The following is a 26033-nucleotide window of genomic DNA, read 5'->3' as shown; positions in this document are numbered from 1 at the left end:
TGTAGTGATGAACCGGACTGCTAGGTCAAGTGAAATCCTCATTATCGATGACTCGCCGATTAAAACTGCAGCGAACACACACACATATGCAGTGCACCCCATCTCTTGCAGTATGGAAACTAGGGAGAAGAAACCGTATGTTCTGGGGCACCTTGCAAAACGGCTTGGAGCGATGGTGATAGAGAACCAGCCAGTCCAGGAGGTGGCTGCAGAAATCAACCAAATGGCAGATGGAACAGTATATCAGAAGCCATTTGATCGGAAAGACACCAGTCATCATTTATGGCATGTATATTGTCTAGCCAAGCACTATCCACATCTCCATAATCTGCTCAACCAGATGGGTTTTTCGACCACTGAACATGAGCGTGGACGTATTAGAGAAGAGATGGCATTACTATTGGGTTTAAATCCTGATAGTGTGGAGAGTGATGAAATTCCAAGATTATTGTATAGGCGTTGGAGGCAAAAAATAACAGTCTAAGATGGCATATATTTATTTAAAAATGTAACTTATTATGGCATGGGGTTCCATGCCATTGTATTAATATTAAAAGACAATTCTTTGAGAGGATTTGCATTATACTAGAAGTGTTATAGCATGTTATTGGAAGTCTACGAAGTTGTTTTATTAATAAGGGGAAAGTAAAGATTGAATGGGGACTTGGGCTCCACCTAGACTCGGAGCAACTGAGCCAATATTAAAAGGATGGAAAGAAATTGGATGACGATGACAAGGAGAAGAGAGAGGTGAAGCAGTGGCAGGGGGAGGAGAAGTGATTGAGTAGACATTTCCTTGTTTAAAATAAAATGGCATGTGCCTCAATGCAGTTGAATTTTGTTATATTTATATACTATATAAAGGTTTGGAAACCTTATTTTACAAGTGGGATAATGACAATTCCCACTTTAATGAAATAAAGCTTAAGGAGGGAACATACCAAGTTTTTTTCAATCACTCCTTCATAGAACAATATTAGCAGCAGTATGCTGGTACCTTAGACAAGAATAAGAACTTTGGGAATAAACAAGGTGATTGAAAATAAAGGGTGGAAGAAAAATTCCACCCTAGAGGCTCATAAACAATAGTTAATATAGGTGGTGGTTAGCAACCACTAGTAGCTTCTTTTAGTCCTAGGTCCTTTGTTCCTCTTCTTGGTGGATACAAATAACAACAATTTATGAAACCTGCTCCTAGCAGAATAGGTAGTGTGGGTCATTGTTTCCATTGTGGAGAGGTAGGACATAAGTCCTCAGAATGTCCTAACAAGCATAAGACAAAATTTTGTGTTAATGTCATGAGGGAAGATAGTGGTGGTGAAGCTGAAGGGGTTGACGAGTTGGTCAATGCAGACTATGAGGAAGAAGAGGTGAATTTCTTTTGTTACTTTCCTTAAATTTTTCTTGCAGTCAATGCAAACACTGATCCATTGATGTATTTAGTAGGCTTTGTCCACGGACACTAAATCCAAGTAATGATTGACATGGGAGCTATGTATAGCGTGACATCTAAAGACTTAGTAGAGTTGTTAGGATTAAAAACAGATATTGCCCATACAGTTTTGGACTTAGAAATGTTGAAGATACCAGATTTTCAAATGGTGTTTGGTATAGATTTCTTCAACAAGTATATCAAAGGGACTGTATGTAAAAAGTACTTTGGCTTAAACTCTTTATGCAATTTGATTTGCAGTTCGGATATCATCAGATACAGGTGGCAGATTAAGATGTGGAAAAGATAGCCTTTAAGACTCAATACAGATCCTATGAGTTCCTTGTCATGCCGTTTGGGTTATATAATGCTCTAACAACATTCAACGCAATAATGGATAGAATATTCAGAGATTATTTGGATGCATTTGTTATCCTATATATTGACAATGTTCTAGTCTTTAATGAAACCTTGGAGGATCATTTGAAACAATTGGAACTGGTGTTTTAGAAGTTGCATGAACACAAACTATATGCTAAAGAAAGTATATGTGCTTTTGTACAATTTCACATGAACTTTCTTGGATATATAGTTGGTGGTGGTGTAATTGAAATGGATCAAAAGAAGGTGAAAATGATGAAGTCCTAGGAAGTCCCAACCATTATATTAGTTTTTCATTCCTTTCTTCGTTTGACGGGATACTATTGCAAGTTTTTTCACAATTTTGCAAGAATTGCTCTTTCATTGACTGAGTTAACAAAGAGTAGTATACTATTTTATTAAACACTAAATGCTTTATTTCGTTAAAGTGGGACTTTTCATTATCCCACTTATGGTGTGTGGCCACATGCCATTTTTATAACAACAATAAAAAATTGAAGTTTTAACTTTATAATTTATAAATTAAAAACTTTTCATATGATTTTGTGTTATAATATTGTGAAATATAAAAAAATAAATTAAAAAACTGATAGAAATATTAATAAATATTAATTAAGTACTAAGAAATGGCATGTGGACACATGCTAATTAATATCCCACTTTACTGAATAAGTCCCACTTTAACAAAATAAAGCATCTAACTTGTCAGTGTGTTTTTGTATGGTTAAAGGAGATCTTGACTATGGTTCTTATTCTCAAGATCCCAAATCTTGATAAACACTTCGAAGTGCATTGTGATGCATCTGGTTATGCTATAGGTGCCATGTTGCAACAATATTATGATAATGCAGTTGGTGTTACACTAAGACAATACAGTTGTCCTGTTGCATTTTATTTCAAGAAATTGGATGAGACCTAATGAAAATAGCCAATGTACAAGAAAGAGACATTTGCTATAGTGTTGGCATTGGAACACTAGAGACACTATTTGGGTGGACATACCAAGGTTTATATGGATAATAACACATTGAGCTACTTTGCTACATAGCCAAAGTTTATGCCGAAGTAGACACGTTAGCAAGAAAAGCTTGTTAGATTTGATATTGAAATCATCTATAAACCTGGTAAAAACAATATTGTTCCAGATGCATTGAGTTGTCAGGCTTAGTTCTGAGAAATGTCGGCAATCAATTCAGACTAGTTGGAAGATGTTCAAGCTTTATATGGAAGTGATCCATTGGAGAAGGCAATCTTGCACCATGCAAAGTTGGTGAAGTAAAACTTAGTAGCGAAGCAGTGAAAGTTGCTAATCATGCCAATGTAAAGCTTCACTTCTTAGTTCAAGATAGGCTTATTTTCTATAAGCAAGAAAGATTGTATCTTCTTTCCAAGGATCTGTGACAACTATTTCTACAGGAACATCATGATGTTTCGGCAGCGGGACATGGTGGAAAATGAAAAACTCTTACTTCATTGAAAAAGGGTTTTTTTTGGTCTAGTATAGAAGGTAATAGATTATGCCTATTCTTACATAGCAATGTAAGCGCAAAACTAAGAAGCAGGCTGGGAAGTTTTAATGCATTCCAGCACCGGCATGGCCATTTTAGAGTGTGATACTTAACTTTATCACTTGCTTGCTAAACTCTAAGGGTTATGATACTTTGATGGTGGTTGTGGATTGGTTGTTGAAGATTGCACACTTCATTCCAACTATGGAAATAGTAAATATGAAGTAAGTAGCAAAGTTGTTTTCCATGAAGTAGTGTGGGTTTGTGGTCTTCTCGAAGAGATGATCTCAAATAGAGATTTGAGATTGATGGGGAAGTTTTGGGGCACAATCTTAGTTGTTCAACACCAAGTTGAAGTTTAGTATAGCTTATCATCCTCAAACCGATGGGTAGATTGAACGTGTGAATGCTCAAGTTGAGGATTATCTGGTTTGGTTATTTTCTAGAAACTTATATATTAAGGGATCTTTGTCTTGGAAGTTGATACCAAAATATAGTTTTAAAATGAATTGGTGATGTATCCTATTAGTTGGATCTTCCTACGGAAATATCAAATATTCATAATGTATTTCATACCAATTTATTGGCTCCTTACATTATAAATATTGCATGTCAAGAGGAGATTTTTCTGCCACCAGAAGTTGTGGGGTGGTGAATCTAAATACAAAGTTGAAAACATCTTATCATGTCACCAGAAACACAATGGTTATACCAAAGAATATTTAGTCAAATGGAAAGGTTATCTGTTATGATCCGGTACAAAAAGACAAAGATCTACTTGCCCTAAACTATGCTACGCCACCTCTTGAGGTTCCTCACCACCCAACCACCCCCGAGCTACCTCAAAAGCTCCACTGCGCTGCCGCTCCACTGTGAGCCCTAGGGTAGGTTAAGTCCCTTACCCTAACGTGCCTTAATATACCCTTGAGCCTCCCTTTGACCGACGTTGACCATGTAGTCAAAGCTGGCACTTAACAATTCTTCCCCCCCAACAAAGTCTTTGTCCCAAGGATGAGTTGTACTGGTGATCACCCTTTCTGGGGAATCCTGCTCAAGCTCCTAGTCCATCTTCCACAGCCGTACATCAAGAAGGCATTGGGCCCATCACTCCAAGATAGTACACCTTTCAACTGGCTGACATAAAATACCGGATGAATTTTCACCCCAGCTGGCAGCCGCACCCGATAAGCCGCTTTACCAATGCGCTCTAGCACTTCATATGGACCAGCATATCGATGGGAAAGTTTATCACTCTTCCCTGTCCGTAAAGGCACCAAGGTGTTCTGCCGCTCACTTGATGGAAAGATCACTCGCACAAAGACAAGATCACCCACCTTATATTCCCGGAATTGGCGATGCTCATTGGCAAACTTCTCCACTCTATCCTGAGCTACTTGCAAATTCCGTTTGCACACCACCAGAATCTCATCAAGTTCTGTGGCCAGATCAGTTGCCTCGGAATCAAGCTTATCTTGAATGTCCTTACTCAAATGCAATCCCAACTCCACCGTTGTTCGAGGATGCCTTCCAAACATGGCAAAGTAAGGACTTAGCTTGGTTCCACTGTGTTGGCTATTGTTGTAAGCAAATTGCACCAACGGAAGATATAGATCCCTCTGTCCTTGCCTTTGACCAATGCTATAACGTAGCATATCCTCCACCACCTGATTCACAAGCTCAATTTGCCCATCTGTCTGAGGATGATCTCCACTCGAAAGTTTCAAAGTCACTTGCATAGCCTTTGCAAAGCTTTTCCAAAATCCACTGGTGAACTTTGAATCTCGATCACTAATGATGTCCTCCGGCAAACCAAAATCAGGAAAAACCTTCTCCAAATAAACAGCAGCCAAGTCTGCGGCAGTGACAGTCTTCCGAAGAGCCAACAACCGCACATACTTCGTCAACCGATCCACTATGACCCATACTTGCTCCTTTTGCTTCTGTGTTCGTGGCAAACAAGTGATAAAGTCCATAGAGATACTACACCAACGGCTCTGAAGAATAGGTAAAGGTTGCAAAAGTCCCCCCGGCTTCTCCCGTGGCACCTTAACCCGCTGACAAAGCTCGCATGATTTACAATACTTGAGGATATCAGCCTTCATATTCCTCCAATAAAAGTTGCGCTTAATCAACTCATATGTCTTCTTCCCCCCAAAATGACCGGCCTTTGGACAATCATGATAGTGGAATAAAACTTGAGTAATTAACACATCCACCTGTGGCAAATATACACGGCCATTGTAGTAGAGAATCCCATCCACCAATGAGAAAGGGGCTTCCATTTGGGCTCGCAAAGAGGCCACCTCAGCATCCTGAGCATGCTCAACCAACTACCCAAACTAGCTGACCACCTTACTCAAATGATGACAAAATCGTGTTCGTAACGTTGTCACATGACGAACACAAGATAAAGCATCCGCCACCACATTTGATTTTCCCGGACGATGCTCAATAGGAAACTCCCCAAACTCCATGAGTTTGACCATCCAACGAGCTTGCCTAGTGTTCAACTCCTTCTGTGTGAAGAGATACACAAGTGGTTTGTGATCTGTCAACACCACGAACACTGCACCATAAAGATAGTGCCGCCACATCTGCAAAGTATGAACAATAGAGAGTAACTCTTGCTCATATGTGGAATAGCATTGCTCCGCAGAATTCAAAGTTCGACTCTCATATGCAATAGGCTGTCCCTCTTGCATGAAAACTCCTCCCAGTGCATAACCACTCGCATCGCATGTCACCTCGTAAGGTTTCGATGGATCAGCAATGCGAAGCACTGGAGCCTCACTCAACAATCGTTTCAGCGCCACAAAACTCTCCTCTTGTGGCATCTTCCACTCGAATGGCACATTCTTGCGTAACATCCGTGTCAAAGGAATAGCCACCTCTGTAAACTTATGCTGGAAACGTCGGTAGTAACTAGCCATACCAAGAAAACTGCGCAACTCGGCCACTGTAGTTAGTGTAGGCCAGTTTTCCACTACAGCCACCTATCTTGGATCCGTCTTGACACCCTTAGATGACACAATATGGCCTAAATATTCCACCTCCGACTTTGCAAATTCATATTTGCTCTTCTTCACATAAAGTTTGCTGTTTCGAAGTAACAAAAGAACCTTGCGCAAATGCACCTATGCTCCTCCAAATTCTTGCTAAAAACAAGAATATTGTCCAAGAAAATCTCCACAAACTCATGAAGATAATGCCCAAATACCTCCGTCATCAACTGAGTAAATGTGGCCGGTGCATTCGTCAAACTAAACGGCATAACTGTAAACTCAAAATGTCCAAAGCTTGTATTGAATGCCGTCTTGGAGATAGATGTATCATCCATTGCAATCTGATGATATCCACTCCTCAGATCAATCTTAGTAAACACTCGTGCTTCACCAAGCTTGTCTAGGATATCATCCACACGTGGCATCGGCATCTTATCCTTCACTGTCTTCTTGTTCAAAGCGTGGTAGTCAATACACATTTGCATTGAACCATCCTTTTTTTTCACAAACAAGACCGGAGCACCAAACAGAGACTTACTTGGCTGAATAAATCCAAACTCAAGTAACTCCTTGACTTGTCGTTGAACTTCTTGCTCCTCCGCATAACTTAACCGAAATAGACTTCGGTAAATTGGCCGCGTCCCCGGCTCCAATGTAATCCCATGCTCCACACCTCATAATGGAGGCAATCCATGAGGAAGTTTAGATGGAAAAATATCAGAAAACTCATCAAGTACATCCCGTACTGCTGCTTCTCCCCCACACATGCCTTGGTCCCCCAAGTCACGAACAAACAGCAAGTAACTTGAAAGTGTTTTTCCATTACGACAAGCCCGCTTCAAGCAGAGAGCATAACAACTGGTGGTTGAACACCCTCACCAAACCACACATCTGTAACGCCACCATACTCCAGCAAGATATGCTTAATGCTCCACTTTATCTCTGGATCCACCTTCACCAACCATGGCATCCCAAGAATGAGATCCACACAATGGATATCCGCGAGATAAAAAGCCTCCACAAGTGTGGTTTTGCCAACCAACACTTCCAGCCCCTTGACACAAGCATCGAAATGCTGAGCAGAGGTAGCTGCACCTTCTACTGTGTATGGAAGAACTCCACGTGTGTTCAGGCGATGCTCCGCAACAAACTTTGCCAAAACAAAGTTGTCATCACTCCCACTATCCAGTAAAATCCGCACTGGATCGCCACGGAACACGCCCTCCAGCATTAAAGCTGATTCACGTGTATCCTCGAGCTCCATCTTGTTCCACATACAGTTGAGTTGACGATCAAAAGTCTCTTCCTTCGACCGAAATGGTCGTTCTCGTCATCCTCACGCTGTAAAGCTTGCAACTTTTTAGTATCTGACTTACCGTGAGAAGATGATTGGCCATTCTTCTTGTCCTGCTGCTTGTTCTTCAACTGCAGACAATCAACCTTGTAGTGTCCAAGTTCGCCGCAATGATGACAACCCTGTTTATAATTCTTCACAAAGAACTTCTGCTTCTTGGACCCCTTTGCATCTGAAGTAGTCACCACCGATTTCAACTTGTGATGCTTGTTCCCATCCTTGTGTCCACGGTGATCATCACAATGATTCTCGACAAAAGGACTCCGCGAACGCTTGCAAGACTTGTGCTTGTCATTGTCAAGTCGACGAGCCGCATCAAAGAGCTCCTCCAAACTCTTTGTAGGCTGAGAATGACGCAAGTGTTGCCGCATGCTCTCACTATGTAGGCCATCAATGAAGTAGGACTTGTTCTGATCTGGATCCTTCATTGGAACACGACTAATCAAACGAGTAAGCTTCTCGATATAATCCCCGAGCGTCATTTTCCCTTGCTGGAAATGGCGAAGTTCTGTACGAGCATTCTCCATGTCGTAATGAGGGGCAAAACGTAAACGGAAAGCAGCCTCAAACTCATCCATGGTAGACACTGGTGGTTTCTTATCCGCAACACGGGACTCCTCAAGCCAATTCCACCATCGAAGACCCGCATCACGCAAAACCATCGGAATAGCCACTAAAGCCTCTGCATCTGGAATTCCTTTAGCAGCCAAGAACTTCTTCACATTGGCTAGCCAAGCGAGACACTCGTCCACACCACCATCACCAGAAAAGGTTGGAATCTTGAGTCGATCTACCAAAGAAGGCTTACTTGGAGCGCTACCCCGTCCAGCCTCGAGTGCCTCAACACGCCCACGCATGGTATCCATCATGCCATGCATCTCGTCTTGCATCTCTTGCTGATTTCGATTAAGAGCTCGTAGCTCATGAACCACATCTTGAATGGTCCAAATCTCTGCAGCTTCGTCAGCACCATCGTCGGCACCACCATCGACAATAGGATTCTAGCGTTCAGCTTTGTCGGCCATCGCAACCAATCCTCTGATACCAATGTTATGATCCGGCGCAAAAAGACAAAGATCTAGTTGCCCTAGACTATGCTACGCCACCTCTTGAGGTTCCTCACCACCCAACCACCCCCAAGCTACCTCAAAAGCTCCACTGCACCGCCGCTCCACTATGAGCCCTAGGGTAGGTTAAGTCCCTTACCCTAACGTGCCTTGAGCCTCCCTTTGACCGACGTTGACCATGTAGGTGCCTAACATTATCCATCTTGTGAATCAACATGAGAGCCTCTTGGTAATCTTACACATACTCATAAGCTTGTCACAGAGTATGAGAATCATAATAAAGAATAGTTTTTGCAAATCTTTTACTAAATCTTGCAAATCAATAAAGTAATATATATTTCTATAAACTCAAAAGTTTCATTTCTCTTGTTTGATAGTTCTTGGGTCAATTTTGGTAGGTTGACTTTGACACTCCTGACATTCCTCCAAATCCCGGCCCGTCTACGAGAGAACCCTGATGGTTTTCCATTATTCTGATGATGTAAAGGCCACGTGTATGGCTACAATGCCGTATACTAGTATTAGCGTAGTGGGATTTTGGTAGCCGTCCGATTGGTTTCAATCCAGACCATTCGCTTCTGTATATAAGCTAGGGTTTTTGGGCTAATTGATCCAAGCACTCACAACTAAAGTTTAATTTTATATATAATAATATATAAAGTATTATTATTATTTCATTACCAGTTGGTTTGGGGTTCAAATCCAATGCCTAGGCACAAAACAATAAAGAAAAAACCTTGCAATTGCCTGCCCCTGGGCAGACAGGAAGAAATCATCGCCCACCCTATACTGCCTCAGAAATCACAAATTGGGCAGACACAACAAGATGATGGGATGGGAAGTTTGGGAAGCAATGTGTGGATGTGATCCCCTAACTCGCAAGGCTCCACTCTTTCTTTGCACTCTTGGATTTGGGGAAGAGGAGCTGGGCGACGAGGAGCTGCTGGATACGATGGAAGTGTTCATGAACGAGTCTTACCTCACCACTCTTCCCCACGGACCATGCTTTAGCACCAGCGTTGTGTTCGTCAGGCTCTGGCATGGGACGAAAGCTCTTGGAGGGAGATGAGCCTGCTCATCACTACAAGCTCCACGTCTGTGCTTCGCCTTACAGCACAAACGATTGGGTCTGGCCTATACAGGTATCTGTATCATACCTGGTGCCAAACGAGTAAGAAGATTCCAGAGTAAAATTTTCATGAGTTTTTTGCTATTTCAGTTTCTTTCATGTTCCCTATCCAACCATCAGCAAAATATATAATGCAGTCGATTTCCATTGCAAGCATTTATGTTCAAGTGTTTCCAAGGCTTCACGAGCTGCTAGATGTTTACAACCAGGCCAAGCTTGGGGCTACTTTCCTAAACTTTCTAGAGCTCTGGAAACTAAGCTTTGGTGTTTTCATAGGAATACCCGGCATACCTCGTTGGCATGCTCGACCACCCTTCCGATTTCAGCATTATATAAAAAAGTTTTGGCGCGCTACCAAGAGCCCTAAAAACAAGGATTAGGTTCTTGCAAGAAAATGGAATGGAATGAAGAGAAGGCGCTGGATCCAGCGGTCTTTCCTCCACACCGATGCGATTCCTCCCGCATTCTTCGTCAAGGGCCACTCTGCGAAGAAGGCATTCAACAAGGACGCCGGGATCCGGGAAGAATGCCGCAAAGGGGTCCAGTCGACGCTCAATCTCCTCGAGCAGGGGCAGATCGCCGAGAGCCAGGCTATCTACGCGGCGCTCCTTCGCGACAGCGGTTTCGCGCGGGCGCTGGAAGAGGGCAAACGAATCCACTCCAAAATCTCCTCCTCGATCTCCCATTCGCGCAATCGATTTCTTCTCAATCTCCTCGTCCAGATGTACGCGCAGTGCGGCGATCTACAATCGGCGCGCGAGGTCTTTGATTCCATCCCGGATCAAAATCTCTACTCGTGGAACATCCTCTTCTCTGGCTATGCCCAAAACGGGCATCTCGATCTAGCAGTGGAAATCTTCCACCACATCCCGCGCAAGAACATCGTCTCCTGGAATGCGATGCTCCAAGCGTTCGTCCAGGGCGATCGAATCCGCGAGGCCAGGGATCTCTTCGATCGGATGCGCGAGCGCGACATCGTCAGCTGGAATTCGATCGTCACAGGCTATGCCCGGTTGGGGCATCTGGGCGAGTGCTGCGATCTCTTCCACCAGATGCCCGAGAAGAACACGATCTCCTGGAACGCAATGGTATCCGCCAGCGCCCAGAATGGCCACGCCAAGCTCGCGCTAGGGTTCTTCCGGGCGATGGATCTCGAGGGCTTCCTCCCGGATCGTGTCACTGCCGCGGGTGTGATCAGCGCATGCTCCTCGCTGGGGGATCTCTGGGAGGGCCGATCGATCCACGAATCCCTCGCAGCGGTTGGATTGGAGCGCGAGGCCATTGTCGTGACCTCGCTCGTCAATTTCTACGGCAAATGCGGGAGCTTGGAGGAGGTGGAGGCCCTCCTGCCGCGGATGCCGTCCAACAACATGGTGGGATGGACGGCGGCGATCACGGCGTACGGGCATCACGGCCGGTTGCGGGATGCGCGGGGCATATTCGACGCGCTGCCTGTCCGCGTGGCAGCCACGTGGAACGCCATGCTGTCGGCATATGCCCAGAACGGGCAGCTAACGCAAGCCCTAGGCCTCTTCCGTGAGATGGACTTGGACGGGGTACGCCCCAACGTCATCACCATCATCGCGATCCTTGACGCGTGTCTCAACGCCTCAGCACTCAACGATGGGATCCTTGTCCACGAAAGCATCAAGTGTACGGACCTAGCGTCCGACCCGGCTGTCCGTACCGGCATGCTCAACATGTACGCTAAATGCGGCAACCTCCGGCGGGCTGCTGACGTGTTCGCCGGAATGTCCCGTCCCAACGTCGTGGCGTGGAACGCGATCCTGTCGGCACATACCCAGGCCGGCTGCAACGTGGCGGCCATAGAACTCTTCCACGTCATGCTTCTGGAAGGAAATGTCCCCGACGGGATCAGCTTCTTGAGCCTGCTGTCGGCATGCAGCCACGCTGGTCGGCTGGAAGACGGCATCGGTTACTTCGTGTCGCTCCAGCGGGACTTCGGGATCGTGCCGGAGGTCAGCCTGTTTGGGTGCGTGGTGGATTTGCTGGCGCGCGGGGGGTGGCTGGAGATTTGCGAGGAGCTCATCGAGACAATGCCGGCGAGCGCGGATGTGGTGGCGTGGATCTCGCTCGTCGGCGGGTGTAAAGTCTTTGGGGATTTCAAGCGCGCGGCCAGGGCGGCAGAGAGGGCGTTTGTGATGGATCCCGAGAACTCGGCGCCGTACATGCTATTGTCAAGCATGTACGGCAGTGCCAGGAACAAGGAGGACGCGGAGGTGGCGCTCCGGGCCATGGAAGCCGTCAAGCCAAAGAGCATGCGCTCTTAAACTACTCACAAGAAGAGAAACCAATTTTTTCAGAAGAGATCGAAGAAAATGATCAAAACTTACAAAATTATCTGTGACTTCCATCACCATCATCGCCCAGGAAAATCTCGCGAGCTTCACCACACTTTGCATACATGATCTCGAGAGCTCGCGTCACAGACACGTCCGAGTCGTAGAAGAGTCTCTCGGCTTCACGCTGAATGGACACGCCTGTTTGAAGCAACGCAGCCTTCTCTCTGGAGCTCTCCTCGGCTGCCCCGAGTCTTGCACAGGCCGTGAGCGCGGCGACGAGAGTTTTGGCGTTAGGAGAGCACAGCCTCTGCCGGATCATCATCTGGAACAAGTCGAGAGCGAGCTGGGATTCACCATTCTCCTCGTATCCCAGCATGAGAGCGTTCCACGAGACCACAGTCGGGCTCTCGATCGAATCAAACACAGACTTTGCCTCCACTGTTCTTCCACATCTCGAGTAAGCGTCGATCAAGCTGTTCTCGACGACAGCCCCAGCGTTGTCGTAGCAACCAGCCTCCAGAAACCGAGAGTGGAATTCCTGGACCCTCTCCAAGCTCGAGCAAGCCGTCAAGGCCGCCACGAAAGTCCCAGAGTGGAGCTTGCAAACGCCTTGAGCCGCCATAGCCGAGAAGATCTCCAGAGCTAGCTCGGCTTCGTTGTTGTCTGTGTATCCCAGAATGAGGCTCGTCCAAGACACAGCATCGTGGTCTTTCATCCTGTCGAAAGCTCGCCGAGCGTCTAGCATGGACGAGCACTTGGAATACGCTTCGACGAGTGTGTTTCCCACGAAGAGATCTAGCTGATCACAGCTGTTCTTCCCGGACGCCAAGCAGTGAACTTCCATGCTTCTCTCAAGGCTCTCGATCTTCACAAGTCCTCCCACCTTCCGCTCTTCTTTCATAGCCTTGCGAGAGCACGCCGTGAGAGCAGTCACGTAGACTCTCGGGTTTATCAGCAGCTCGCAGCTTCGATGGATCCAGTCGAAGAGATCGAGAGCCAAGTCGATCTCACCACTTTCCACAGATCCGACCATTAGAGAATTCCACGAGATCACGTCGTGATGCATCATCCTGTCAAACACTGTTCTTGCGTCCAGAACGCTTCCACACTTTCCATACATGTCCACCAGCGAGTTCTGCACGAAAATCTCTCCCAAGTGACCACCTTTCACTGCTCGCGAGTGAATTTCCATCCCCTTTTCCAGGCTCATAACTTTGATCTCTTTCCTATCGATCTCCTGTCCCTGTTCTTCGCCCGCCATGCCCGAGCAAGCCGTGAGCCCCGCTACATAGCTCCGAGCATTTGCTTCGCGGTCCATCGCGAAGAAAAACTCCAAAGCCAGCCTGCTATCCCTGTTTCTCGCGTATCCCATCACCAGAGAGTTCCACAGCGCCACGTCTGGATTTGCCAAGCTCTCAAAGATCCTGCGAGCCTCCGCCATGCTTCCACAGCTCGAGTACATGTCCACGGCAGCGGTGGCCACGAAATTGCTAGAAAGATCTCCAATCCCGGCAGCGTCGTCGTGAATTCTTCTGCCAAGCTCGAGCTCTCTCGCCATGCTGCACGCCTTGAATGCCACGAGGAAGGTGAAAACGTTTGGACCGCCTACCTCGCTGAAGAAATCCCTCCTCCTCGCGCCAGAACACGATCGATGACACCACTGCGATGGAATCGTGGAGGAATCCCAGCCTACATTCGCGAAGGCGTGGATCGCTCGCTCCTTGGCGCGGCATTGCCTCATTCGCCATAAACCCTAACCCCTGTTTGCCTGACCTAAACTTCAGAATTATTGACCAATGCGAGAAATTTTACCGCGGCGGTCAAGTGTTGTATAAGTTCGCCACATATGTTCCCATCTCTCCCTCGATCAAGTCGATCCATCGACGAGAGGAAAGATTTTGGAGCAAAGACGCATTTGGGCGACACTCGATCGATCAAAGTAAGTCGCCCACATATGTTCCCATCTCTCCCTCGATCAAGTCGATCCATCGACGAGAGGAAAGATTTTGGAGCAAAGACGCATTTGGGCGACACTCGATCGATCAAAGTAAGTCGCCCACATCGATCACTTCACGCTTTCTCTTCCAGCTTCGCCCACGTCGATCAATCTCTTCTTCTCGCCCACCACAAATGCCTTTGTCATTCATGCGAACATGTTTTTATAAATCCCAAACAGGATTGGACAATAAACAGCAATACACAGCAAAACGTTACGGGATGTAAAGTACCTGGAAGAAGTGTGCTTTTTACATCGAATAGATAATTAGCATCTGGAAATCTATGACCCCTCTACGTATATGTCTTTAAATATATTGCTTGCCCAAAACTACCTTCCTTGTGACTGCCCAAAACGCATTCCTATGTCTTCTCCAACCTTGCTCTCCATCTGTCATACATATGCACATGTAAAGTCAACCTAGTCAAGTAAAAGTCAACAAAAAAAGTAACTGTTTGTGTCAGCTTTTAAAGGCTGGTCTATCTGGAATACATTGCTAATGCAAGGGCATAAATAATGCTATTCATAAGAGTAATGCTAGTTTACTTTTCGTAATAACGTGTTTTAAAATGCTTGCATTCACACTTAAAAGGTATTATTAAATAAAATGTAAGCCTTCAGAGAGTGGCAACGCGATGATCCCATGGCGAGTTGTGACCGGCATCGCAGGGATCGAGCTCGAGGAATCGCCTTCTTCGACGAGAGCGGCGCTAGGATATGGCAGAGTTTCGATTCCCCCGGCGACACGATGCTGCCCGGGCAAGCGCTCAAATCCGGGATGCGCCTCACGAGCTCGGCCAGGAATGGCAGCGCGGCGACGCAGTTCTCGCAGGGGTTCTTCGCGGCGGCGGTCTCACAAGAAACCCTCACGCTCTCGTTGCGATCCCAGCCATACAATCTCTGGAGGCTGGAAGGATCATCATCGTCATGCCCGGCGGCTCTTGGCTTCTCCGGGAACAATCTCATTCTCGGCCACGATTCTTGCGGCGCCGGGAAATCTCTCGAGATCTTGGCTTCCAGGAGAAGCGATCCTCCTCTCGTTCTTCCGTTTGTTAGGCTGGATCCAAACGGCGACCTTGTCGTCTATGGCCTGGATCGATCCTCCTCGGACTGGCTACCCGACTCGCGATTCGCGGGCGATGATCCGTGCAAGCTGCCGCTGGCTTGCGGCCCCTATGGGATCTGCGAGGCCGGAGGGAAATGCCGATGCGTGGAGATCCACAGCAAGGGGAACGAGAGCTTTGGCGGGAATGCTAGCAGCGGCGGTGCTTGCTCGGCCCCAAGCACAGGTATCCCCCAGCCGATGGTCTGCGAGAACGAGATCTACAATCACCACTTCCTCAACGCTACCGGGATCCGCTACTTCTCCACCGGATTCGTGGCGCCCAGCAAGCGATCCTCGCTCCAGGAGTGCTCCACCGATTGCCTCTCCAATTGCCAGTGCATGGCGCTCTTCTACAACGATCGATCGCGCGAGTGCTTCTTCGTGGGCGATGCGCTGATCGGGAGCATGGCGGAGGATCCGGCAGTGGACGGACTGATTGTGCCAAATGTCATCCCAAAGTCCCAAACTATCCAAGAACAGGATCGTCCAGCTCGTGGCGGGCATCGCCGCCGCCGCGATCGTCCTGGCAGCGGTGCTGGCCGTCCTGGTGTGGAGGAATCGCCGCAAGAACCAGGCCGACAGCGATCTCAACGCGGTGCTCTGGAGCGTCCGCGGGCTGCCCCAGCGATTCTCCTACTCGGTGCTCGTGTCCGCGACCAAGGGATTCTCCCGGAAGCTTGGAGCTGGGGGATTTGGATCGGTGTACGAGGGATTCCTGGGCGATGGGCGGCTCGATCCCATGGCGAGTGTACCAATGATCCGGACTGATTGTGCCAGTACCAGGCTGCTTTGCTCGAGGCCGGAAGGAGAAGTGCGTGGATATTTAAGACAATACCTGAAACGCTTCAGCCATATCTTCCATCTTGAGCCTTTTGAGCCAGAGTACAAGGTGGCAGCTGTGGTTTGTGCGTCTGTGCATGTAAAGAGGACGCTGGCGATCAGTGCCAAGGCTGAGCTGTATAAATATTAGCAAGGATAACAACCTCATCTCAGACAACGCTGTTACAGTGTGCCAGAAGTTTGCGTACCTCGTGTATAGCCTCCTGGTGTCATGAGAGGTGAAGAACCTCGATTTTCATTCCAAGCGATTGGATCCCAGTGCTGTGATGGCAACTTCCAGAAGGTTGGAGATATCACTGCAGGGTACTACGTGACCAAGGATTGTCCAGACTCGCGGAGTTCTTGCTCCGATGCCGTGGGAGTGGCTCATGATGGTTCTATGGTGATGTACCTAGAGACCCAGGCACAATGCACTGTTGCAGCACGTCCAAAATGCAGTGGAGAACATTTGGCTTAGGGATGAAATGTTTTGATGGTTCACTATGAACAATTTAAATAGGCCATTTAATTTAAGTTTCATAATTATTACTTTTCATCACATTTATCCAAGTGAATACCAAGGGAAACCAAAGTCCTTTGGTGTCAAGATTTTAAACTTCTCAACTTTTATAAAGTTAAACATATTTGTGACATTTCTTTTGCATAGCTTGTTGAAATTTAAATTTGTTTGTTAGAAAGTGTAAATTTTAATTCCTTTAGTAATTATTTACATGCAATTGTTGGTAAAAAAAATATATTTTAATTGCATTTCTAAAGGTTGTTGTATTCCTAGTAGAGTCTCATTTCGATTGATGTCTTTCATAAATCCCATTAATGTAAAGACTATGTGATGAAACTATTGAGATCAACACATATATCAAACAACTCCTTAATGTTTTATATAATTTTGTCCTTGATTAATTTGAGATGAATCAAATTAACAATTTCCATGTTTATCATAGGAAAGCGAGTAATAATCTAGTCTAGGCTCTAGTGTCTAAAAGAAAAATTGAAGTGAAAATAACACATGTAGATAATTACTAAAGAAATTAAAATATACATTTTTCTAATAAACATTATATAAAATTCAATGAAATATCATTGATTCATTGAAATTTCAATGATGAATTTCATTTCATTGTGACTTTGAAATCTTATTGCTTTCATTTTAATCAAATTAACTTTCATATCATTTCAATGAAAATGATTAAATTGATTCAATGAAATTAACATTGATCTATCAATGTGACATTGGTAAGATATTGATATATTGCATAAAATATAGAGTAATATCAATATCTTATTTTGAAATATAATACAATATATTTAAGAGCCATGAAAAGATAAATATTTCAAATTGATCATTGATTTTTATTGAATTTCATTTGAATTGAATTGAAATTAAAATGAAAATCAATAAAATGAAAGAAAATGAAATTGATTCAATGAAACTTTAATGATCAATTTCATTTTATTATGACTTTGAAATTTTATTGATTTCATTTCAATTAAATTAACTTTTATTTCATTTTAATGAAATTGATATTGGTATATAAATATAATATTGACAAGATATTGATATATTACATGAAATACAAAGCAATATCAATATCTTGCTTTAGAATGTAACACAAGATATTCAAAAGCCATGAAAAAATGAAATGCATGCTTATCTGAAACAAAAAAACTTTAAAAAACTGGAAAGGTTCATTGTACTCAATAATATTGTCACTAAAGCAAGCATTGATAATCAATCAACAAGTGGCCACTGTTTGATAATGATGCCATGGTCTATAGAAAGCCATCGTTCGGTATCACCCAGTCACTACTTCCCACAGGACTGCCCAGAACTGTGGGAAGCTCGAAGGTCGGAGCAGAAGGGATGTTCTTTTCCTTGCACATCTTTAGCCAGGCATCCAGCAGTCTTTCCCAATAAGCAAGTGTCACAGCTGCTCAAGTTTTGGATGCAAGAGTATCCAACACCCAGTATTGGCATAGCGTACACGCAGCAGCACATTATTACTCCAAGTGCAAGTATCACCAGCGATGGATACTTACCACAGTAAGCTCTGATTCCGTTTCTTCGCAAGTTTTTAAGACGGTCTGAAGAGCTTCACATTCCTTTTTCATTACTTTCACTTGGTGTTGAGCACCCAGCAACTTTTTAGGTCCCATCTGCGTGACAGTAATAGAATGGATTGGCATTACGTACATGAGCGCAGAAACATACCTCCAAAAGCTCCAAAACTGAAGTCGGAGTGACATGAAAATGCCGTTGCTGCTTGCGCGAAATGCTGAACAAAATAGAATGACCGTGTGCAGATTTCTCTTGTATTGCTCCAACATGTAAAGTTCCACCTGTGTGCCTGCTACTCCTGCCTTTTTAGCACGACCCTTGCGGGGTAAAAGTTTGGCACCTGAAAGCAAACCATAAAAGCTTGAGGGCATTCGGAGACTGCTTACGGCTAGTCCATACCTCTCCAGTGTTCAAAATACTATTTATATCTTGGAGAAATATTTATTCTGTTAGTTGAGGATCACTGAAGGCATTGTTATCACCTTTCAAAACCACCTGCAAAGTTCATTCACTGAACACAGTACAAAAAGGAAAGCAAGAAAGAAAGAGAAAAGAGACAAACCTTCAGGCCTTCTCTCCGTTCCATAAGATACATCTTGAATAGCATATAAGTTGCCATGGAAGTGGCCAGTTTAGTGAGAGATTGGCGGGCTACTCCTCCCACTTCCGCTAGCAAAGCATTTCCATAAGGCTGTCGAAGAACACGTTTGATAAGCTAGACAAGAGGATTTCTCGTTTGAGAGTTGAGCTCAGCGACTTGCTCCTCCACAATCGTTGCATCTTCATACCTGTGAAAGAGTTTGTTAACCGGAGTGCGGAATGCCAACGAAGATTGCAATGCACATATACCTCTTCGGAAAGTTTGTCGTATCCATTCGGATGGAATTGGCATAGCCCAAAACGTAGTCGCATTTGAGCTGCAAACGAGACTCAATCATGTTTTGGTCCTCGTCACCTGCACAGACAGATCTCCCATATTGTATGCATAGTGAGGCTCTGGTGGCGTAAGCAGCTGCTCCTTTTGTTGGATACATCGACAAATGTCGATCGTCCCAAGAGCAAGGTTCAGAATGCCACTTATCTGTATGCAGCATGAAGCCAAAGAAATGGCTGCTGGAAAGTAAAAATGAGACGACTTACAACATCTCCAGGATATAAGGCTTCCATTTCGTCCCAGGAAGAATCGCATCTAGCAAAAGAAGTATCTGAAAAGAAGTGGTCCAGTTGTTATAGCCTTGCAGAACCAAAATAGACATCACCTGGAGCTAAGAGTTCCCGGAAAGGATCGCATCTATCAAAGAAAGTCGACCAAAACTCACCCCGGGCATCGGAAAGAGCTGGAACAACGTCAGCGTTGCTCTGGGGATTCCCAATGTCGTCTTTATCTCTGGATCGGGCCTTCCGGAGGGACAATCGTCACAAAGAGCTAATCGGAGAAAGGGAAATCTGTAAATACCTCTTCTTCCAGTGCTGTCGTGCTTTCTCCCATTCTAGCGACGAAAGATTGGTGCGCAGCAAGGTGCATGCGCTCCGAAAGAACCAGCTGCAGTGGGGAAGATTGGCTATGGTAGTTAAGAAGAATCAATCGCTTACCCTTGTCTGAAAGGCGGCGACTTCGCCGGGGATTTCCGATGCCGCATTCTTCTTTATCGCTAGATCGGGTCGAGTTCTTCCCGATCCAAGGGAAAATCGTCACAAAGATCAAAATCGGGGAAATCTCGGAATACCTCTTCCTCCAGGGCTCGATTCGTCACTCCTTCTATTCTTTTTCGTGAAAGATTGATGTGCATTGAGCCGGAGACAAGTGGTGCTCGACTAAACCTTTGGAGGGAATCTTCTCGTGTTTAAATTATATTATGCAACGAAGTTAATAAAGTAGATCCTATTTAACATCTAAGAAATTAGGGCTCCTGCGATATGGGGCGCATGGATGATCATGGAGGGGAAGAAAGCGCAGGGGGCGCTCTATGTGTGCGATCGCCTGGCCCAAGACCTCCTCAATCATCCGCAGACGCCGGAGTTGTGCACCTGGGCGGACAAGAAGAAGTCGTCGGCTGCCCTCTACTGCCTCAGCAATCACAAATTGGGCAGGCAGGACGAGATGCTGGGATGGGGAATCTGGGAAGCAATGTGTGGATGCGATGCCATAAGTCGCAAGGCTCCACACTTTCTTCGCGCTCTTGGATTCAGAGAAGAAGAGGAGCTGGGCGAGGAGGAGCTGCTGGACGCGATGGTGGTGGTCATGCACGCGTCTTGCCTCACCACATTTTCCCGACGGGCCGTGCTTTAGCACCAGCGTTGTGTTTGTGACGGGGAGCCAGCGCTTCTACCAGGCTTTGGCACGGGACGAGAACTCGCCTGCTCATCACTTACGAGCTCCAAGTCTGTGCTTCGCCTTACAGGGCAAACTATCGGGTCTGGCCGATTCTTCCTGACCACACCGAGCCCGTGGAGCAGTGTATCATGCCCGGTGCCAGGCGAAGCAAGAAGATCCCAGAGTGAAAATTTTCCAGTCTCTTTCCTTCTTTTGTTTCTTTTTCATATTGTTTGCTTGTTTTTCTCAGGTTTGGAACTCCCTTTCGTGTTCCCTGTCCGACTATACCCGGAATCTACAATGGTGAATACTGTCGATTGCCAGGGTAAGCGTTTCTAATCAATTATTTCATTGCAAGTTTTTCCACGACCTTCTCACAGGCTTCATGAGCTGCTGGATGTTTACGGCCAGGCCAAGCTTGATCTTCCTGCAGAAGCTGCTTTGGATAGGAGTAAGAGTTTCTCCCCTTGCTACACTTTCTAGAGCCCTGGAAACTCAAAGCTCTGTGTGTTTTTCTTGTAGGAATACCCGGCATACGTCGCCAAGCTCGAGCAAAGTTCTTCTTCCTGTGATCAGCGACTGTTGTCGAGGTTGCAGAAGTTGCCGAATAAGCATCCGGGCTGCGCTAAGGTTGAAGCACCACACGTCTTTCGAGGGGACAAGGTATGGAGGGATTGAGCTAGAGAAAGTTCTCTTCCTCTTCTCTCTGAAAGTTCCAGCGTCAGGTTTTTGATTCCATCCCGGATCAAAATCTTCTCTGGCTATGGGCGTCTGGATCAAGCACTCGAGGTCTTCCACCACATCCCGCGCAAGTCTCCATGACTCTGAGAACGTAACATAGTTTTGTGGCGGTAGCAATTGGGATGAGAGTTGCTAGTTTAAATTATTTAGTTTGCCATTATATAAACATAAACTTTCAAGCAATAGCTTCTCCAGTGGCCTCAGTGGCCTCAGTGGCATTGTATCGTATGACCATAGTCACGTCCAAAGCAGATTCTCCAATCCTTGTGGACGTCACCTTGAACCGGCTATCATGAGTCACTTGCTTATATTGCGCCGCTCCACCATAAGAAACGTCCCAGTAGACATACACTACCTTCGGGCCATCGCTCGCGTAAATATCAAAGGAGCCATCCGTACCAGAGGGAGACCAGCTCCTGCCAGAGGCATAGATGTGGTACTCGCCCCACGCCTTCATTTTGAGACCATCGGGAGATTTAGTCTCCGTGAAATCCTTCGTGGAACGGATCCATTTCCCATAATTGAGCCACGAGTTTTTGACTTCGAGCGTCAAGGGCCCCTTGGTGTAGTAGATTCTCAGTGAAAAGTAATTGCTCTCACCCTTGAGCTTCGAATGAGGTTCTCCTGTTGGTAAATCATCCAAAGCAATTTTACACAAGATCAGAACCGAAAGAGAGAGGATGCATTGATCAAACCAGTGCCGTTGTTGCAGAGATGCGTAGGAACTCGAGGGAGTTCACGAGCCAAGGAAAGAGCAAAGAAGAAGAAGACGAAGAAGAAGAGGGAGGAGGAGAAAACTGCGAGAGCTCCAAGCTTTGCCATGGCTTGGGCAAGATGAGAGCTCTCTTTTATAGAGGGGCGTGTAACTATCCCAGTGGTCCTAGGCCTCCAACTGGTGTACTATTGAAGGTTGGGATGGTTTTATCAATAACATTTCAGCCACCCAGCAAGATATAAGAGACAAGTGAGGAAAATGAAATATCCGTACCAATAATTCAAGCTAGCATATTGTGGATCCTGGCGCCGTACATGTACGGCAGTGCCAGGACGCGGAGGTTGAAGGCTCTAGAGTTTGCTAGAAGAAGAGATCTATGTAATGGAACTTTGGCATGTTGGCCCCCCCTTGGAAAATTGCCGAGTGTTTAATTCGCCATGTTGTGGCGCTCCGGGCCATGCAGGTTGTCAAGCCAAAGAGCATGCGTTCTTAAACATCAAACCCAAAAAGAGTTTTGATTCTCACCAAAGCGATCGTAGAAATCGGTCAAAACATTCAGAATTATCTCTGACTTCCATCACGACTAGGAAAGCTTCACCACATTTGATCAAAACTTACAAATGACTTCCATCACCACCATCGCCCAGGAAAATCTCGCGAGCTTCACCACACTTTGCTCTCGAGAGCTCGCGTCACAGACGCGTCCGAGTCGTAGAAGTGTCTCTCGGCTTCACGCTGAATGGACACGCCTGTTTGAAGCAACGCAGCCTTCTCTCCGGAGGTCTCCTCGGCTGCCCCGAGTCTTGCGCAGGCCGTGAGCGCGGCGACGAGAGTTTTGGCGTTAGGAGAGCACAGCCTCTGCCGGATCATCGTCTGGAACAAGTCGAGAGCGAGCTGGGATTCACCATTCTCCTCGTATCCCAGCATGAGACGAGACCACAGTCGGGTTCTCGATCGAATCAAACCTCCACTGTTCTTCCACATCTCGAGTAAGCGTCGATCAAGCTGTTCTCGACGACAGCCCCAGTATTGTCGTAGCAACCAGCCTCCAGAAACCGAGAGTGGAATTCCTGGACCCTCTCCAAGCTCGAGCAAGCCGTCAAGACCGCCACAAAAGTCCCAGAGTGGAGCTTCCAAAAGCCTTGAGCCGCCATAGCCGAGAAGATCTCCAGAGCTAGCTCGGCTTCGTTGCTGTCTGTGTATCCCAGGATGAGGCTCGTCCAAGACACAGCGTCGCGGTCCTTGATTCTGTCGAAAGCTCGCGGAGCGTCCAGCATTGACGAGCACTTGGAATACGTTTAGATGAGTGTGTTTCCCACGAAGAGATCTAGCTGATCACAGTGGTTCTTCGCCAAGCAGTGAATTTCCATGCTTTTCTCAAGGCTCTCGATGTTCACAAGTCCTCCCACCTTTCTTTCATAGCCTTGCGAGAGCACGCCGTGAGCGCGGTCACGTAGACTCTCGGGTTTATCAGCAGCTCGCAGCTTCGATGGATCCAGTAGAAGAGATCGAGAGCCAAGTCGATATCGCGAGTGAATTTCCATCCCTTTTTCCAGGCTCAGAACTCTGATCTCTTTCCCATCGATCTCCTGTCCCTGTTCTTCGCCAGCCATGCCCGAGCAAGCCGTTACATAGCTCCGAGCATTTGCTTCGCGGTCCATCGTGAAGAAAAACTCCAAAGCCAGCTTGCTATCCCTGTTTCTCGCGTATCCCATCACCAGAGAGTTCCACAGCGCCACGTCTGGATTTGCCAAGCTCTCAAAGATCCTGCCCCCATGCTTCCACAGCTCGAGTACATGTCCACGGCAGCGGTGGCCACCAAATTGCTAGAAAGACCTCCAATCCCGGCAGCGTCATCCTGAATTCTCCGGCCAAGCCCGACCTCTCTCGCCGCGCTGCACGCCTTGAATGCCGCGAGGAAGGTGAAAACGTTTGGACCGCCTACCTCGCTGAAGAAATCCCTCCTCCTCGCGCCGGAACACGATCGATGCCGCCACTGCGATGGAATCGTGGAGGAATTCCAGCCTAAATTCGCGAAGGCGTGGATCGCTCGCTCCTTGGCGCGGCATTGCCTCGTTCGCCATAAACCCTAACCCCTGTTTGCCTGACCTAAAATTCAAATTTCTCTCGCCGTAAATTCAAATTTGAAAAATTCATTGACCAATATTTTCCCACACCGACTCTCGCGAGAAATTTTACCGCGCTTTTTCATCTCCGTGATTGTCTGCTGGAATCAAGCGGTCAAGTGTTGTATAAGTTCGCCACATATGTTCCCATCTCTCCCTCGATCAAGTCGATCCATCGACGAGAGGAAACATTTTGGAGCAAAGAAGCATTTGGGCGACACTCGATCGATCAAAGTAAGTCGCCCACATCGATCACTTCACGTTTTCTCTCGTCCAGCTTTCGCTCAAATCTAGTCTTTCCTTCTTCTCGCCCACCTCGACCAATCTCCTCCAGCTTTTCTTCTCTTCTCGCCCACATCGATCATCATCGACCATCTCTTCTCACCTTCGTTCTCCCTGTTCTTCCAGGGGATCTACTTGGTGGCGATGGAGCGGCGGAGCGGCAGCAAGCCAGCGGCGATCCTTCTCCTTGCCATCCTCGCCTCGACTCTCGCAGCTCACTCCACCGCGCAGCTCACCGCCACCACGAACCCCACCTCCGTCCTCCAGAACCGCCCCGATTTCTCCACCTTTAGCAAGCTCCTCACCGACACTGGTGTCATCTCCGAGATCAACCAGCGCTCCTCCTTAACTCTCCTCGTCCCCCACAACTCGGCCATGGACGCCGTCCTCAATCGATCGTCCCCCTCCAGCACTCCCCTCCCTCTCCCAGTCGTCGCGGATGTTCTTCGCTACCACTGCCTCCTCCAGTACCTCGACGTCCCCCAGATCAAGTCCATGACCAACGAGCTGGGGATGCTGGTGACGAGCTTGTACCAGACCACCGGACGAGCAGCCGGGCAGAATGGATTCGTCAACGTCTCGGTTTCCAGCGATGGTCAGATCCACGCCGGGCTTCCTTTCGCCGCCACCTCGCTCGCCACCGTGAGGACCAACATCACCCAGTTCCCTTACAACATCAGCTACATGCAGATCGACCAAGCTCTCGTCCCGGAAGATCTCGGTCGCCCCCAAGCGGCAGCCTCCAGCATCCTCAACCTCACCAACACGCTGCAGCGATCCGGGAAGTTCACCACCTTTCTCAATCTCATGCAGAGCACCGGCTTCACGGCTGCGCTCGCGACTCTGCCAGCTTTCTCGCTCTTCGTTCCCACTGACGAGGCCTTCCAGGGGCTGCCGAATGGAACCATGGCCGCTCTCTCGCCGTCCCAGGCCTCGAGCTTGATGGCTTATCACACCCTCCCGGCCTACACGAGCTCCGGATCTCTCCAGCGACAGAACAGCCTCGTCCAGACGGTGGCGTCCAACGGCGACAACCAGAAGTTTCTGATCCAAGTCGCTCCATCGGGAGGAAACTCTGGCGGCGTGAGCCTGTCGACTGGAGTTGACACCGCTGACGTCGTCTCCACCATCTACGATCAGCCCCCGACTGCTGCTTACTCAGTCAATCGGGTGCTGCTTCCCAAGGAGATCTTCGTCGTTGCCGCCGATCAGAACAACGGTAGCGCTCGCGCTCCGTCTTCGTCACCTTCGCTTGCACCGGCTCTAGCACCGTTTGTTCCTCCGGTGGCTTCTCCAATCGTCCCTGTTCTTGCTCCACAACAAGCCTCTTCTCCTCAAGTTGGCACCACTTCTGCTCCTCCGACTGTTGGATCTGGATCCGGATCGTCCAGTCCGGCTCCTGTTGTTGATATCGGGAACTTGCCGCCAGCGTCGGGACCTGGTGCTGCTTCCACGGATACCAACCAAAACTCCGCTGCTACTGCTGCTGCTGGATTGAGTGATTCATGGCTGATCTCGTTGGTTTTGGCCATGGTTTCCAAGTTCATGCTAGAAGTTGTTTAAACCGAATTTGATTTCTATAGTTTATATGAATTATACCTCTTGATTTATTTTGATAATCTGGCCGACCATGTATAGCCCCTCCTGCAGAAAAAAAACTAAAATGGGCCATGAATGCCATA

At 47.0% G+C, this 26033-nt stretch overlaps 5 protein-coding genes and 1 long non-coding RNA gene across 7 annotated transcripts; 3 read left to right on the top strand and 3 right to left on the bottom strand.

The window, feature by feature from the left end:
* Positions 1 to 10595: 10595 nt before the first annotated feature.
* On the top strand, positions 10596 to 12164 carry LOC112343108 (pentatricopeptide repeat-containing protein At2g13600-like). Its single transcript, XM_024666029.1, has one exon. It carries the CDS (start codon positions 10596 to 10598, stop codon positions 12162 to 12164), a length of 1569 nt encoding a protein of 522 aa, XP_024521797.1.
* Positions 12165 to 12231: 67 nt separating this feature from the next.
* On the bottom strand, positions 12232 to 13917 carry LOC112343107 (pentatricopeptide repeat-containing protein At1g11290, chloroplastic-like). Its single transcript, XM_024666028.1, has one exon. The coding sequence runs from the start codon at positions 13915 to 13917 to the stop codon at positions 12232 to 12234; it is 1686 nt and encodes a 561-aa protein (XP_024521796.1).
* On the bottom strand, positions 12588 to 24010 carry LOC112343099. The gene is made up of 2 exons (XM_024665997.1): positions 22909 to 24010; positions 12588 to 12609 (listed from the first exon to the last, which is right to left on the bottom strand). The coding sequence occupies exon 1, from the start codon at positions 23656 to 23658 to the stop codon at positions 23242 to 23244; it is 417 nt and encodes a 138-aa protein (XP_024521765.1). The 5' UTR covers positions 23659 to 24010; the 3' UTR covers positions 12588 to 12609; positions 22909 to 23241.
* On the top strand, positions 20090 to 21411 carry LOC112343100. 2 transcript variants are annotated; one of them, XR_002991167.1, is made up of 4 exons: positions 20090 to 20671; positions 20738 to 20812; positions 20868 to 20938; positions 21010 to 21411. It is a non-coding gene; the product is annotated as an uncharacterized LOC112343100 (long non-coding RNA). The 2 variants fall into 2 exon arrangements; XR_002991166.1 differs by having other exon boundaries at positions 20090 to 20812.
* On the bottom strand, positions 21346 to 22065 carry LOC9661538. Its single transcript, XM_002992289.2, has 2 exons — positions 21924 to 22065; positions 21346 to 21852 (listed from the first exon to the last, which is right to left on the bottom strand). The coding sequence occupies exons 1-2, from the start codon at positions 22048 to 22050 to the stop codon at positions 21404 to 21406; spliced, it is 576 nt and encodes a 191-aa protein (XP_002992335.1). The 5' UTR covers positions 22051 to 22065; the 3' UTR covers positions 21346 to 21403.
* Positions 24011 to 24110: 100 nt separating the features above from the next.
* On the top strand, positions 24111 to 25991 carry LOC112343109 (fasciclin-like arabinogalactan protein 8). Its single transcript, XM_024666034.1, has 2 exons — positions 24111 to 24303; positions 24478 to 25991. Exons 1-2 carry the CDS (start codon positions 24211 to 24213, stop codon positions 25912 to 25914), a joined length of 1530 nt encoding a protein of 509 aa, XP_024521802.1. The 5' UTR covers positions 24111 to 24210; the 3' UTR covers positions 25915 to 25991.
* Positions 25992 to 26033: the final 42 nt, after the last annotated feature.

This window comes from Selaginella moellendorffii, unplaced genomic scaffold (assembly GCF_000143415.4).
Source record: "Selaginella moellendorffii unplaced genomic scaffold, v1.0 SELMOscaffold_133, whole genome shotgun sequence".
NCBI lineage: Eukaryota > Viridiplantae > Streptophyta > Lycopodiopsida > Selaginellales > Selaginellaceae > Selaginella > Selaginella moellendorffii.
Note: the sequence above shows the minus strand (reverse complement) of the source record. Positions and strands in the feature narration are given on the sequence as shown.

What these genes read in the sequence shown, in the direction of transcription:
- LOC9661538 (XM_002992289.2), bottom strand. Translation starts at nt 22,050, where the DNA reads ATGGCAAAGCTTGGAGCTCTCGCAGTTTTCTCCTCCTCCCTCTTCTTC. An exon ending in TCTCTGCAACAACGGCACTG is followed by an intron (nt 21,853 to 21,923) that starts GTTTGATCAATG and finishes ATTTACCAACAG; the next exon opens with GAGAACCTCATTCGAAGCTC.
- LOC112343107 (XM_024666028.1), bottom strand. Translation starts at nt 13,917, where the DNA reads ATGAGGCAATGCCGCGCCAAGGAGCGAGCGATCCACGCCTTCGCGAAT.
- LOC112343109 (XM_024666034.1), top strand. Translation starts at nt 24,211, where the DNA reads ATGTTCCCATCTCTCCCTCGATCAAGTCGATCCATCGACGAGAGGAAA. An exon ending in GCGACACTCGATCGATCAAA is followed by an intron (nt 24,304 to 24,477) that starts GTAAGTCGCCCA and finishes CTGTTCTTCCAG; the next exon opens with GGGATCTACTTGGTGGCGAT.
- LOC112343099 (XM_024665997.1), bottom strand. Translation starts at nt 23,658, where the DNA reads ATGGGATACGCGAGAAACAGGGATAGCAAGCTGGCTTTGGAGTTTTTC.
- LOC112343108 (XM_024666029.1), top strand. Translation starts at nt 10,596, where the DNA reads ATGTACGCGCAGTGCGGCGATCTACAATCGGCGCGCGAGGTCTTTGAT.